This window comes from Triturus cristatus, chromosome 3_1 (genome assembly GCF_964204655.1).
Source record: "Triturus cristatus chromosome 3_1, aTriCri1.1, whole genome shotgun sequence".
NCBI lineage: Eukaryota > Metazoa > Chordata > Amphibia > Caudata > Salamandridae > Triturus > Triturus cristatus.
This window is the reverse complement of record NC_140583.1, coordinates 847,968,915-847,984,265: the sequence shown is the minus strand read 5'-3', so window position 1 is coordinate 847,984,265 and position 15,351 is coordinate 847,968,915. Positions and strand designations below refer to the sequence as shown.

At 41.0% G+C, this 15,351-nt stretch overlaps 1 protein-coding gene across 1 annotated transcript in view; it reads right to left on the bottom strand.

The window, feature by feature from the left end:
- Window positions 1–1,122: 1,122 nt before the first annotated feature.
- The window catches only part of CHN1 (chimerin 1), a 365,572-nt gene continuing 351,343 nt past the window's right edge, over window positions 1,123–15,351 (bottom strand). The window contains exons 12-13 of the mRNA XM_085645250.1: window positions 10,598–10,703; window positions 1,123–2,017 (exon numbers count right to left, since the gene is read on the bottom strand). Coding sequence (XP_085501376.1) covers window positions 1,846–2,017; window positions 10,598–10,703 — 278 coding nt within the window. The 3' untranslated portion in view covers window positions 1,123–1,845. The remainder of the gene's footprint in view (window positions 2,018–10,597; window positions 10,704–15,351) is intronic.

Below are 15,351 nucleotides of genomic sequence, written 5' to 3'. Positions count from 1 at the left end.
CCATGCCAAAATATACCTACAGAGTGCCAGCGGTAGCATTCTGCTGAGGGTATCCCATATGCAAGTATTGCCTCCAGTATTCTATTGCCAACATACTGTCGCGGGCGCTTCTATAAGCTAAGTAGCATGCCCAGTCCAATAGCGGATCTGCAAGCATAACAACAGATGCTCACTTACATTCACGTATTAACACATTCATTTTCACCTACTCTTGTGCACTTACTTTCACCCTGAATCACTCATTTGCACTCACTTACTCCGACTCTTATACTTACTCATCATTTTGACACACACATCCACGATCCCATACACAAACATACATGCTAACACATATACACGCTCTCTCACCCAAACTCACTCACCCACATAACATAACTAGTTTATGTTGTTTGTCTCTGGCAGCAGCACATATGGGACAAGGACAGTCATTCATTAACCTGCATGATTGTTTAGGTCTGGTGGGACAGTGCAATTGTCAAGTGATCTTTTAACCTACAGCAATTTTATTCTACAGTACTTAACTTCCACACAATTACATATCTTTCGTCATGCTATTTCCTATAATGCTTCATATTACCATACAACATTCCTTTAAAGTCAGATTTATTGCCATTGTCAATGCGTATCATATTTAATTTCATCTATTTTTTTAAGTTAATGCTGCTAAGAAATGTGAGTATATCATCTCACTGGAAAACAAAGATACCCACATTAAAGAATGTCACTGGCACACAACCAAAAGAAAGGGAAAATAATACAAAGCAAATCTCTCCGTTATCCTCAGACCCCCATGCTAGTTTCGGGTGGATCAACAAAATGAGTCTTGAAGGGACTGTACAACTTGTGACAGAAAAGGGTCTGGCTTAACCTTTATTGTTCCACTTACAAGTCGGCTGGGGTTGTTAGTGTCAAGTGGGTTATTTCTTCCTCACCCAGAATGGTCTGCGATGATAAATAAGGGATACAGTGGTCATGAAATAAGAAGCACCTTTCTCTTTTTTTTCCTTTGAAGTGATGTGCAAATCCCTTAAGGTGTACATAGTGTCTGAAATAAACCCATTGCACAATGAGTTAATTGCTATCAAAGTGTGTTTAGCAGGCTATACAGAGGCAACACTGATCCGATATTGAACAGCTACATTTAATAAATAAATATTTGCATGCCAGATGAAAATACAAATTTACAATCGAGAAAATACAAATAAAAACATTCATTGTTGTTGCAAAGTTCACTGTAACGACGATACAAGGCATGAATAATTACTTAAAGTGACATTCAAATTTCGTCCTGTTTCAGTTCGAAACAAGTGCAAGAATTAATAAAAGTTCGCACCTGCGAACCAGAGAAGGCATCGAACAGAAGAAGCATGATAGAAAAGAACAAGTGAGTCCCAGACTCGGTTTCAAGAGATAGGCCCTTCTTCAGCATCATCAGTACACAACCATAAAAACAGTCACAGTAGGTCTACACCAGCGAAACATGCAGAAATACAATACAAACAACTCAGAAAAAAGAGACTGCACTGCCTCTGCTGTTTCCATGGTTAACAAAATCCCCGACAAAAACGGGGAACAGTAGCGCATTCACGTGCCTGCGGCCTGCCTTTGCACAGTCGTGAACACCCGGCGGTATTTGCACTGGACAGTGCAGCTTGAGTTAGTTCTTCACAATTTCAGCTGAATGGCTCTCTTTAAACAATATAAAATGTCTCCATATTTTCTCTGTATACATGAATAGCTTTCAAAAATTAAGAATTCACCTGGTGGAGCCAAGTGAATTTCTATAAAACATCCCTTCATTCGTGGAATACTGCAGTTTTAATTAAAAAAAAAAAAAAAGGAAAATCAAAATAAAATATCTTCATTTTTGATCAGCATTTCCACAACAAGTCTCTGGTAGCGAATGTCATTCAGGGATGCCATTGCATCCTGTTCTGGAGCTCGCATAAGTGTGGGCCCGAACACAATGCCAAGGTTTTCTGCATTCATGAGATTATCCTTTTCATGAAGAATGACCCTGAGGAGAACAATAACAGGTGCATATTAGCAACTACAATACCGAGTCAAGCATTCAGTAAACTGTACTGGAATACATCGCAATACATGATGGAAAGAAAACACATTGAAATTGTGATCTGGAACAAGTATCGTCCACACTTAGTAACAAGCCTACAGACCACTCCAATTCTCACTAGAGTTGGCTTTAGGAATTAGAACCACAGGGGTAGCTATGGTTCAGCAATTGATTAGCCTTGATACAAGCAGAATTTAGTACAAATTGGGTTATGTCACCGATTGATGGATAAAGATAAGGTATTATACAAAAAGTGGTGGACTAAATTGAGATTTAAGAGTAAGAAATTAGATTCATGGAGACTCGCATGAGGTGCATGGTCTGAAATTTGGTAAATTATTAGGGCTGGATAAAGCCCTTATTCTGGTAGCACGTTTTTCTTTGTAAAGACCTTGTTTGTGGGGAAATTCTCCAAGAAAATGTAAATTTGGAAGATTTGTTTCCAGTAAAATAAGTTTAGCTTACTTTGTTGACAAATAAGTAAAATGGTAGGGCATACGGAAGACAAAGCTGGAAGATGATAGAAATGTATGTTATTGATTAGTGAGAAAATAGAGGGAGATTAAGGGAACATATATGAATGTCAGCGCATTACACTATATGGAAATAGTTGATTGGAAAAAAGCAGAGAAACCCTGTGTAAAGGCAGCTGCCACACACTATGCTGCATGGGCAATTTGAAAACAAGCAGCCCTGAGGACAGTTACAATTCCTCTTGATCATTCTTTCCTTGGAGCATTTGCATTCTACAGCTAAGCGAGTACCCCAGCGATTCCCCAAGGCCAACTGTGAGCATCCATGTTAAGCACGTTAAAATCCCTAGTGTTCTCCTATGAATGGGGGTGTGTGAACAGTCGTGGGAGTGTAATCCAAGTAGCGTCAAAGATACACTGTAGTTCGCTGAGCTTGCGTGGAAGGCTGTGTGGTGAGCTTTTAGTGCTCATGAAAGCCGCTACCACTATCACGCTCCTTTAGTGCCTGTGTTAGTTAGAACAGAGCACGCAGTACTGCTGTCTGACCCACATGTTGTGTGTCTGGCCACCTGGAGGTCAGGTGCGTAACACAGACCCCCGCAGTGCGGGAGGGCCCCCGAGCTGCGGGGTGCCCCCGAGCTGCAGGGGGCCCCTTTAGCAGAGTGCTCTGTGGCTGCTCGGAGTTCCTGCGTGTACGCTAACAGTTCAGCGTGTGCCATCGACGAAGACAGTGATGTACTTATCAAAGAGGTTCTGTTGATGAATGGATTGCGTCAGTTTCCAGAAATAAGCACGTAGACAGATAGCCCACGAGACACCTGACGCTGGTTTATGTTAGTTTGAAGATTAGGTGCTAACAAGCACGCTCTGTAGGACCAGTTGTTTATGTTTTTCGTTTGTAATACACGTCTCTAATTAAATGCTTTTAAAATGAATAGTTCTACACTTCAGATTTATTTGTCTTGCTTTCATTTTAAAAGATGGGTGTAAATAATGGGTCTTGTTAAAACGTGACGTTCATCAGCTGCCCAGTCTGGGATCTTTGAATGTCCTGCATACCAAGACCTGACTCAACTAAGAAAATAGATAAGCAACTGCCAGGAGATTTCATTCAAGCTGCTGCATAAATGACACAGGTGGTCAGTGCGTAGCAAGGGTGCATACGGCCCTAATGCAATTAAGGAAAACCATCCTCCTGCTTACAGGTTGAGTAGTCAAATGCAGCCATTGCACAGTGCAGTGGGCCCTCACGCCCCTGGGCACTAGTTGCACTGCACTGGCTCCACCAATGATAGCTGTGCCCCTGAGCCTGGTTAGGTCCTCTAGTGCTCTTACAGCCGGCATCACATACTGCTTGTTTAAAGATGGCTCAGGCCTTCGATACATTTTTGTAAGGTCACTCCATGTCAACAGGAATGCAGTTTTCCACCTTTAATGTTTGATTTAACAACCCAAGCAATTCCTAGCGTTTTCTTTTATCACATCAATTGACGCTGAAAACAATGATCTGTATACATTACAGGCGCATTGTGTGCTTTGCGACAGGGAATCAACTAGTAACTTTACCCATTAGTGAAATTCTGATAAAGTTCGTAGGTACTGTCTAGGTTGGCATTCAAAGAAGCATCCTGCATTTTGTGTTTTTTGCTGTTTTAGGACCTTTATTTAATGTATCTTCTACTGTTGCATGCCCATTCTACTGGGCAAGCTGGGTTGATTTGAGGTGTGTTACATCAGATCTCCCCTACTCTATCCCTACTTGCACCACCTGACACCTCTTTTACTATACTGATTGCCCAAAAGAAGCCTTTCTTAAACTATTCCCTCTGACTCTTGCCCTCCACATCCCTTTTTACTCATCCCAACCCACCCACTACTGCCATGACCTCCAAAACAAAAACCAAAGTCTAAAGCCTTCACTCTTCTATCCCTCCACTATCCCTTTCAATCGAAATAACAGACTAACATGTCCACTTCTCAAATTTCATATTTCACTATACTAATTAACCATTAGTCCTTTATGGGTTCCAGAGTAGCATGCTACTCGCCAAAAACGCTTCAAAACCCCATTAGGGGTAACAAGCGCTATATATATATATGCAAACCTTTGTCCCTCTTCTATCACCTCTGCTACCCGTCTCAATCCAAATAACTGGCCAACATCCACCACTCAAATTACTTTATTATTTCACTATACTAATTCAACACTAATCCTTTAATGAGTTCCGGAATAGCGTGCTACTCGCCAAAAAAATAAGTGCTTCAACACCCCATTAGGGGTAACAAGCGCTACATAACTGCAAACCTTTTTTCCCTCTTCTTTCCCTCCGCTAGCCTTCTCAATCCAAATAACTGACTAATATCCATCACTCAAATTACTTCAATTTTTCACTATACTAATTCACCACTAATCCTTATGGGTTCCGGAGTAGCGTGCTACTCGCCCAGAAAGTGCTTCAACACCCCATTAGGGGTAACAAACGCTACATAAATGCAAACCTTTTTTCCCCTCTTCTATCCCTCCGCTTTCCTTCTTAATCCAATAAACTGACTAATATCCATTTATATCATACCGTTCCAACCCAGGAAGCACCCCATTGATAAAAGGAGTAAAAATGCATTTATGCTTTGAATTTCACGTCAAAGGCAGTTCACCGGAGTTACCGACAAGGAAGAACATTTGTACATATATCATTCATTGGACCCGTTTAAAGCTTTGTAATCACATGGGCCAATGTTGTTTATTTTATGGTTTGATATATGTGGCATTTTGGCTTGGTTTGTTTCGGATAATTTTGAGAGTAGTATTGTATCTTTAAGTTTCAATGGGATGTTTGGTGTGAGAGGGGTGGTTTATTCAAACACGTGATGTATAAACACTGATTCACAGGTGGGGTGGGTTTCACGCATTTAAAAGTCTTTGGGTTTAGTGAAGGCGGGTAGTATTGACACTCGAGCGTACACCTTGAGAGGAGGTTGTTGGATGGGATAGAACAGAGAAGGTATGCATTTGGGGTGATACGCATAAACGGGAGAGCCGGTAGAAACTCAGGGGCAGCTGGGGAATCACGGGATTATTGTTGTTAACATAGGGTTGGTGGGGTCACGTTTTCAATAACGTTCTAATATCGTTTAGAACACAGAGAGCCTGGGTAGTTCACATGTTTTGTTAAATTATAGATTGGTATGTTGGGAGATCAACACAATGTTTGAGGTTTGGTTTAGATGAATTTGGGCAAGTAAGGGAGATGTATGGTGATTGGTAAGGGGGTTTCGAGACATGGTTATAGGAGGGGAGAGTGTATGGTTTATTATTATTATTTGTGTTGTAGTTTTTGTGAGTTGACCACAAAAAATGGGACCAATATATGTATTTTTTATATAACATTGCAGATACCCCTGAGGAAGGTCACATAAGGACCGAAATGCATTGGGTGCTATATGTTCGTAATTATCTGGAGGATCTGAAATATCTCATGTTCACGAATAGGCCTGGATGGGCAATTCTGGAATATATAATACGCAAAAGTATACAGAAGTTTCATTCCTTTGGCGTGATGGATGAACTTGGAAAATAATTTGTGAAATAAAAAGGATAAAAAATTGGATTACTGTGGTTAAAGTGAATTAAATGAATACTCATGTGCAGAAGGCTGTGCAACCCGTTTGTGTTTCGCATGTGCGAGTCACTATTTGGTCATTAATATCCACCACTCACATTGCTTTCATATTTCACTATACTAATTCATCACTAATCCTTATCGGTTCCGGAGTGGCGTGCTACTCGCCAAGAAAGTGCTCCAACACCCCATTAGGGGTAACAAGTGCTGTATAAATGCTAACCTTTTTTCCCTCTATCCCTCTGCTATCCTTCTCCATCCAAATAACTGACTAATATCCACCACTCAAACTACTTTCATATTTCACTATACTAATTCACCACTAATCCTTTAAAGGTTCCGGAGTAGTGTGCTACTCGCCGAAAAAAGCGCTTTAACACCCCATCAGAGGTAACACGCGCTATATAAATGCAAACCTTTTTAGGTCGAGGACGTCCGGTCTGCCGAAAGGCAGAACCGGAAGTCGGAGATTTAATGACTTGGAGAAGAGGGGCTTGAACCCGCCCCTCTTCTCCCCTGTTCTCCATTGGCTGGCCTCTTGAATGCTGGCCAGCCATTGGAGAAGAGGTCAGTCATTCAGATTAGGCCCCGTCCTTTTCGGATCGGGGGGGGCGTGTTTTTTGCAAGAAGTCTCAAGGAGGAGACAACAGCAAAACACGCCCCCGAATCCGAAAAGGACGCTGCGTTTCTCCGAGGCATTTCTGCTCTGCCTCGGAGAAAGGCGGTGGTGTCTTCCGGTGCCCTTGGCTTGTTCCTCTTTCTATCCTTCGTGCCACGCATCTGCTCCCAAGTCTAACACCTCAGACCACCCCCACCCAAGGGACACTGAAGGTGTCACGTGGCTGGTCCACCACTCAGGGGTCTTCATCACCCCCACCCTCGGGTCCCTTCGAGACACCAAAGGTGCGCTCTTAGAGTCAGCACAATACTCCTCCACGGTCAGCTCTTTACCCCCTTACGGACTAGGATACCACGAGACTCACCCTCTACCATCTCCGATGCCCTTGCAGGTGTTCATGAGGAGTCAAGCAGATAGCCCACCGTGGGTCTCTAGGCGCTAACAACAACTGCCGTCTGACTAGAGAAGCGTAGAACACATTGCCTCGAATATTCCTGCGCAACGCCACGTCCTCGGCACTGCACGCCATACACTATAGCAGTTTCCATGTATGTCTGCCTTCAAGTGCTCACAGGTGAGCCCTGAGGCCGCATGGGGGGCAAATGAAACTGGTGGCGGACATCACCCTGGCCCCCACCACAGGTGGACAACGACCTTCTCTTAGGCGACACCCCTTGCAGTTTCCGAAATAGCTCCGTGAATCGAATAAAGTCACTCGTAAAACGAAGCACTTTCAGTGCGTAAATGCTTGCGTGAGATCATATGAATCTCCACCCAAAGGACTCAGCTACGGAACGAAATAATAACGTTCCAATATGGCACATAATTTTAGAGTGACGTAGATTATTGTAAATAGTTTTAATAATTTGCACCTTTGATTCTGGCTCGCGTGTGTAAGGAGACGACATCTCTTCATAAATAGGTATGCACGTGACTGTTTCTGTATATTTACACACGTGTCTTCGTTACACAAATTTACACTTTAGTTACCAAAATGTAAATACTAAATGTATTTGCAGTTGTATTATTTAAAATCTACTTCTGTGTACCTGTCTGCTGTTCCCCCCAATCCACACATTCGCCCAGCAGGCATTCACTCCTCTCGCCCGTCTGTCTTTCCATCCGTGCATCCATCCATTCAATTTAAATATCAAATTGTAATATACGGGGAATGCAGAGATAAGAACATTCTGAAAAGGCCCCGCCCCTCGCCCACTCTAGAGTTTTCCTTGTGGCATTTAATGTCGTTGCTGCAGATATATCAAAATGGCGGCGGGCAGACCCTGGATGCCAAAGTGCCGTTGGGTGATGGTCGACGGTGGTGAATGGTGGGAGGGGTAGTGTAGGAGAAATGCTACCTTCTCTCATCCGGCCCCTCCCCCAAGTTTCACGCATACTATGTTCATTCAATGCACATATGATTCAAGTTACAAAATGGACGCTGGGTCTGAGGGTGACACCAAATGGTGATTTCACTGTAGACTTGCATTCTAAATGGACCTCACAGGCACCAGTTGATGGACAATGGGTTAAAAAAAAAAACGTCGCCACTGTCTTCCATACATAACGCACGATTATCAATTTAAATGGTTTATATTTGCGGCAGAAGCACCCATGGCTTCAAATAAGGCAACATTTACCTAATATTATGGGACGTGGCGGGTATTAGTCTGAGCAGCTCAATGCAGTGTTCACATTTCGATGCAGGTAATAAAGAAGAATGTGATGAGTAAATGATGCTAATTATATAATGACAGCATTCGAGTGAATTATTATATAAACTTTCAACACAGAGTGCATTTTTTGTCTCGAAAGACCCTGAGTAAGGTCAAAGACATTTGTACGACATCTATACCTTAATGGTAGTTTATTGTGATGCGCACGAGCAGCCATTTCACGGGTAGAGAGCGCTTTTCAGAAATCGAAATAAAATGAAACCCCTTGCACACCAGAGTGCCCCACAGCCACCATTCCACGGGATGTGACGCCACAAGTCTCCCTTAACCCTAAGGTCAGGTCAGAGAGGCTTGGACGCGCGCCATGGAGTGCCCACACGCTACGGGCTGGGATTATGGCCCCGAACATTTGTTTCTGTTCAGGAAAGAGATGGGCGGCAGGGCCCCCCTACGTTGTCCATCACGTAAAAGACACATTTGGACATTTATAAGCGCTTGACGTATTATTTCGCCCGAACCCCAGACACTTGTGTATCATCAACCTTACACCATTTCACTCCTATCAGTCGAAATATTCTGAACAAGCATTTACAATGCAATGGTCTCGGCATTGGTAAAGTTAGAGCTATTGGCATTGCTCATGACATTATTTTTGTTTATGTTTTTGTTTTTAAAACATTTAAAGAAACGGCATTGTCATGAGCAATGCCAATAGCTCTAACTTTAACAATGCCGAGACCGTTGCATTGTAAATGCTTGTTCCCTCTTCTATCCCTCCGCTATCCTTCTGAATCCAAATAACTGACTAACCTATCCACTCAAATGACTTTCATATTTCACTATACTAACTCAACACTAATCCTTTATGGGTTCAGGAGTAGTGTGCTATTCACTTAAAAAGCACTTTGACGCCTCATCAGGGGTATGAAGCGCTATATAAATGCAATTACATTACAATACAATATACAGATACAAATCCCCTATGGGTAAGTGGTGTAACAATAGCCCCCCACAGTCCCCGCGGTGCAGGGTGGTCCCCTGAGCTCCAGGTGGCCCCCTCCGGCACTGTGGTCCGGAGCATGGGGGGCCCCCTCCATGTAACTTGCAGGGGGGCCCCCTCAAGTTTCGTTACGCCACTGCTGGTGGTGCAGATGTAATAAAGAGTTTAGTGGGATCCTTGCCCTGCCTCTAAATTGGTGGGAAGCTTCATCCTTCAAAACCAACAATCATGCAAGTCAGGAGTAAACTATTACCTTAGCCACTTCCTTGCCTTCATGGTTCAGAGAGCATTTTTGCTGATATATTTTGTATTTTGGGACACTCTATGCATACATTTCACAATGGACAATGTGTCAATAAAATATAATCCTTTGCAACAAACACAGAGGATTGCACAAGTGACAAATAAAAAAACGTTTCAATCTAGACCAATAATGTACTCCACATTGTCTGCTGGCAGAGGTGGTTGCTATCTACTGCTTCTAAAAACTCAGTATTTATGAGCATGTCACAAAGCTGTTTGATAGATTGTTAGTCTTGTGTTTCAGGATTATCCTACAGGAATCTCAAGAGATTTTGAAAAGGCTTCCCACCCACAACTTTTTGTGGCATGCTTCATCATTGGCGATATTTCACACTTGTGGATGGGACACTGCATCTCACCCTATACCAACTATGTTAAGGGTTTAATCATATCTGGGATACCCACGATTAAAGGATAAGTTTGGGGTATATCCCAAGATATTTATAATTTGTATTGAATCCCTGCGACTATCCAAGAAACATTTATCTAAGAACTCCAGGCAATGTCCGGGTATGTATGGTATTTAACTACCATGGTGTGAAAAATCGCTGATGATGAGACATGCCACAAAAAGTTGTAGGTAAGGAGTAGTCCTATTAAGATTGTTAGTCTTAACATTAAAACATTTTCTCATAACATCTACATCTGAAACTATGATGTCAACAGAAAAAAACAGAACTAAAAAATGGCATCACAATAGCTAATAACATAAGAAATGCAGTGATCAAATGCGTGTGAACCACAACAAATATTTGTGGTGGTAACCACTTTATTGTAAAAAAAAAAAAAAAAAAAAAAAATGAAGTACCTCTAAAAGTTAAACAAAACTTACCTTTTTAAATGGCCCATAAGGTATCGTAGAGATTCACAGTGTGCTGGCGGTAGTAACTTCAGTGCTTCGTGTAAAGTTTCTAATTGTTCGTCAGGATCCATGGTCTCTGAAACACGAGTTGTCATTACATAATTAGCAGCATTTAGCTAAATAACACTCAGTAATCAACACAGCAATATAAGTATCCCATATTACACAAACTGACATGTGGAATGCCCGTGCTATAGAACAGGAGACAAAAACTGCTTATGGTAATACTAGGCGGTGGGACATGAAACAAGTTAACAATATATCCGAAGGAGCAATCATTTACGAGGGAGGAACTAACAAGTAAAGGCATTCCCTTAACACACATTTTGTTTTGTCAGGTGAAGGAAGAGAGGGGTGCCACAGTATGAGTTATCTTATATTGCTGAAAGTATACAGACTGCAACTGTCTAATGCCTGGTACATCAACAGGAAAGGAAATATACAAAACTAAAGACAAAATACTATATCAGAAAACATAGAAAGAAAAAGGGTGAGATTGTGAGGACAAGGTAATTCAATCCAAAGTTAATAAGGGAGGAGAACGGAGGCATTAGTCGAAAGAGTTCAAAAGGTTCTAGTTACCCAATGACAATGTATACTCGTAGCCTACTAAGGAGGGTTGACCTTTTGCATATAAAGGTCTAGGCTGTTCCATAATAGTCTAGAAGATCTATTAATGTGCGTATTGTTGATCAGAGTGTTATCCGAACTCCTTATAAAACAAACCTATGCCCACCATGATGTTAGAATTAGAGTAAGTCTAAAAGGGACAAGTCTGTGTCAAGTAGCGTGTTTGTAGAATCAAATGCCATGGCCCTAGAATAATAGTGCATGGATTTATTATGATGTTTATATGGAAAATGTAATTAATTGCTTGCTAGATCACATACTACAGCATCCTGGCATTGGAAGAGTAAAAAATAATGTGTTCTAGATCTTCTTGTTTGTCAACATTGCTCCAACAGGAGGAAAAGCCCACTAAACCTTGTTTATGTAATTTTATAGGTGTCCATTAGCATTTATGGCTAGCCCAGTATTTGCACTGGTCTAATAAGGGTAATATCTTGTGTTTTAGATATTGGGTCCATATGGAGCTCCATACCTGTTCAGAAGATGGAGTGATTATAAGTGCAAGAAACAAAATCCCACATTCCTTGTTGAGGTCTTTAGATATTTTGTTATCTGTTGTCCCCTAGTATTTTATAAATATTACTTGCCAAGTGACTCTTCTTAGAGATATTTCTTAAATAGGTAATGCAGTCCATTCCATGTGAGATGTTCAATTTCCTTACAAGAGGTTTAGCCTAAGAAAGTTACAGAAATCGATATTTGCCAAATCTTACACTGGCTGCAGCACTTTATAAGACATTGGGGAATTATCATCTTGGTATAGGTCTTTGAAGATTCTTATGCCTTTATCTGTCCAGTTTTTCCCAAAATATTTTTCCCGTCCAGTTGAATATTCCTGTTCAGCCAAAGGAATGTAATAATTAAGCCACCAATTGTATTTTGAAATTTATGGTCGAGGACCTTGATAGCTTTGATTGTGTCAAATAAGACATTTAGCAAAAAAGGGAACAGTGAGTAAGTTGATGAAAGATAGCAGTGTTATTATACTTATTTCTATTTCCAACCATGACAGGACTGTAGATAAATGAGGAGGGAACAACCAACTTGCTTGCCTCAGCAAAAATGCTGTTTGGTAATTATAGAAGGTTGGGCAAATTTAACCCCCTTTTGGATTTATCTAAATGTTATCCGTTTGAGTGCAATTCTAGCTTTCTCATTTTTTGAAGAGGTAGCGTGAGATTAATTTATCTATTGTCTTGCGGAGAGGTAAAGGGGAACATACTAGGGATAAAGTTAATATGGAGGATATCACTGTTTTAACGCATTCCGTACTGCCCCACCACATAATAAATTTAGGTGACCATGATTCTAAAAGATTTTTGTAGTTCGGCATTTTTCATTGTGGACTTTTGTATCTGCAAGGTTATGCTTAAATTCTATTCCCAAGTATTTTAGCTGCTTAAATTGCAGTTTGAGTCCAGTTGAACCAATAATTGTTGGGTAACTTAAGTTCTTTCTTGGGAACATTTCTGTTTTGTTGTGGTTGAGAGAGTAACCAGAGACTGCTGCATATTTGTTAATTAGTTCCAATATTTCTAGGATAGCGCTTCCTCCATAAAAATGAGGATGTCGTCTGCATATGCTGCCAGATTTTGAGGGCATAAGTCAAAAGGGATACCTTTGATCCAATTAGTGAAACATATATTATAAAGTAAGAGCTCAAAATCAAGAGATAAAGGAAAGGTATAAAGTACATCCTTACCTTGTTCCTTGATCTAAACTTAAGTTTTTTTAAATTGTTCCCATTAATTTGAATGTGTGATGATGGATGAGAGTATAAGGCTATTGCCATCTGCTCAAATTTTGAGCCTACTGCAAATTTTTAATGTAAGCAAGAAGGTACACACAAACTTATCAACGGGCTTACTTGAGTCTAGGCCAGGGCCATTGGTGCGGTAGTAAGTAACTAAGTCTTCTCTAAAACATGAGAGGATAGTCTAATGTTGTCCAATGCAAGACATCCTTTAATAAAATGCGTTTGAGTTTTGTGAATGAGTTTAGGAAGAACTTTTTCTATACACATTGCCAAAATATTAGCATACATTTTATAATCTACATTCAGAAGTGATATTGGCCTATAATGTTTGGTTTCCAACTGATTTTTCCCTTCTTTATGTAGAACTAATAAAGTAGCTTCTGAGGCCATGCCCTTTACCTCTCTAGAATTCGAAAAGTGGCGAAAAGATTTTGTCTAACGTAGGAGTAGTATTTCCTGGCAGATGCTGTAAAATAACGCAGGAAAGCCGTCAGGGCCTCGAACCTTCACCATTTTAGAATGGATTGCTGAGGACATTTCTGTGCTCAGAATCTGTTTGTTTAATTCAATAATCTCCTCCTTACTTAGTGTGTGCAAATTCATACTAGCCAGAAAGTGTTGGCACTCCTCAATATCGCTAGTATTTTGGAGTTGTAAAGGTCAGTTGAAAAATACTGGAAGGTTTGTTGGATATTTTTTCTGTCAAAGTTGACTTTTTTGGGTGATCTCACTCTTTTTAATTGCCAAATACATTTTTCTTTTCAATTTGTCCAATAGTGTCTCATTTTAAGTACATCATTCATCAAAGCCTAAAATACTTCCCTCTCTCTCTATCCCTTCTCTCTCTTTTTTTAAAAAACAGTTCTTATTGATTTTTAATATAGCATCACCTAAGCATTCGAATTTAAGATACAAAAACAGCGTATATGTTACATCTATGGACCCAGTCATTGTATGACAATATACTTAATACAACAGGAGTACTTGGTCTTAGGCTACAAGCAAGTAAGTAAACAATGAGAACATATGCAAACATAGGTCATTAAGAAGCAGTGTATTCGTGCCTGTCAAGGTCGACTTTACCCTATTTGTGCCTAATGGCTGTAATAGCAGACTTATTGTCCTTATATTTGAGGTAACTGGTCAGTGCTCTACCAGCTTTATTATGTTTGATAATGGATTTGGCTTTCTATTAACCCGTTTATGTGCCATGTCACCAAGGGCCTTGTTAGAGTCATATTTAAGTGGTTTAAGTTTGAGAATCAGTTCTTCAGCTTCAGTGCTTACAAATGCCGGTTCCAGTGGTTTTGATTTGCCGTGCTGGAGAGTTAAGTTTAGAAGTCAATATTTTGTTTTTTATTTGACATTATGCCTATCATAATTAAACGGGTGGCTTTCATCGCATCCTGTAAGGTGGTAACTGGGATTGAGTCAGAGTAGTATTCATCAAAGGAACGATAATTTGCATTCAGAATGTATTCTTTTGCCTGGGGGGTGTCTAAGTAATTCCTCACTCTGGAAATTCTTCCCTTAGACATAGAACAATTAAAATCCAGATCAATTAATAAACATGAATGATCAGATATCACAATAGGCTCTATTGTAGGGTTGGAAGTTATAGTGATAAATGATTAGATTAGAGGTAATCAATCAGTAGATTTGCAGAACACTTCTGGTCACCCTTGAGGGTATCCAGGCACTAGCAGGGTCCAGTTGATTAGCCGAATAGCTAGGTCCTCAGGGACTTTCGCAACTTTGAAAGAGATGCGGAGGTCTGTAGATGAAAGAATAGCTTGTTCCATGTCTTCGCTGCTAGGTAGGAGAAGGAGCGGCCTCCGCATCGCTACGTCAGATGTGGGGGGGTGGTGAGGGTTAGTAGTGTTGGTTCAAGTAAGTGGGTCTGCAGTTATGCATACAAGGCTCTACACAGGTCAGGAGCTTGAACTCGCATCTTTTCTGTACAGGGAGCCAGTGCAGTTCCCTGAGGTAGGGGGTGATGTGAGTTTGTCTAGGGAGATCCAGGACAAGTCTGGCTGTGGCGATCTGTATGGTCTTTAGTCGGAGGAGGTGAGCTGCGATCCCTGCGTAGAAAGCGTTGCCGTAGTTGAGTCGGCTGGAGAGGAGAGCCTGGGTGATGGTTCGTCTTGAGCTTTGGGGTAGCCATTTGAAAATCTTATGAATCAAGCGGAAGAAGAAGCAGGAGGAGGAGATGGAGATTACCTGAGTCTTCATGCTTAGCTTGTTGTCCAGAATGATGCCTAGATTTCAAGCACTGTCAGTGCGGGTAGGAGCAGGTCCGAGTTCAGATGGGCAGGTTTTATTTTCGAAAATAAGTACC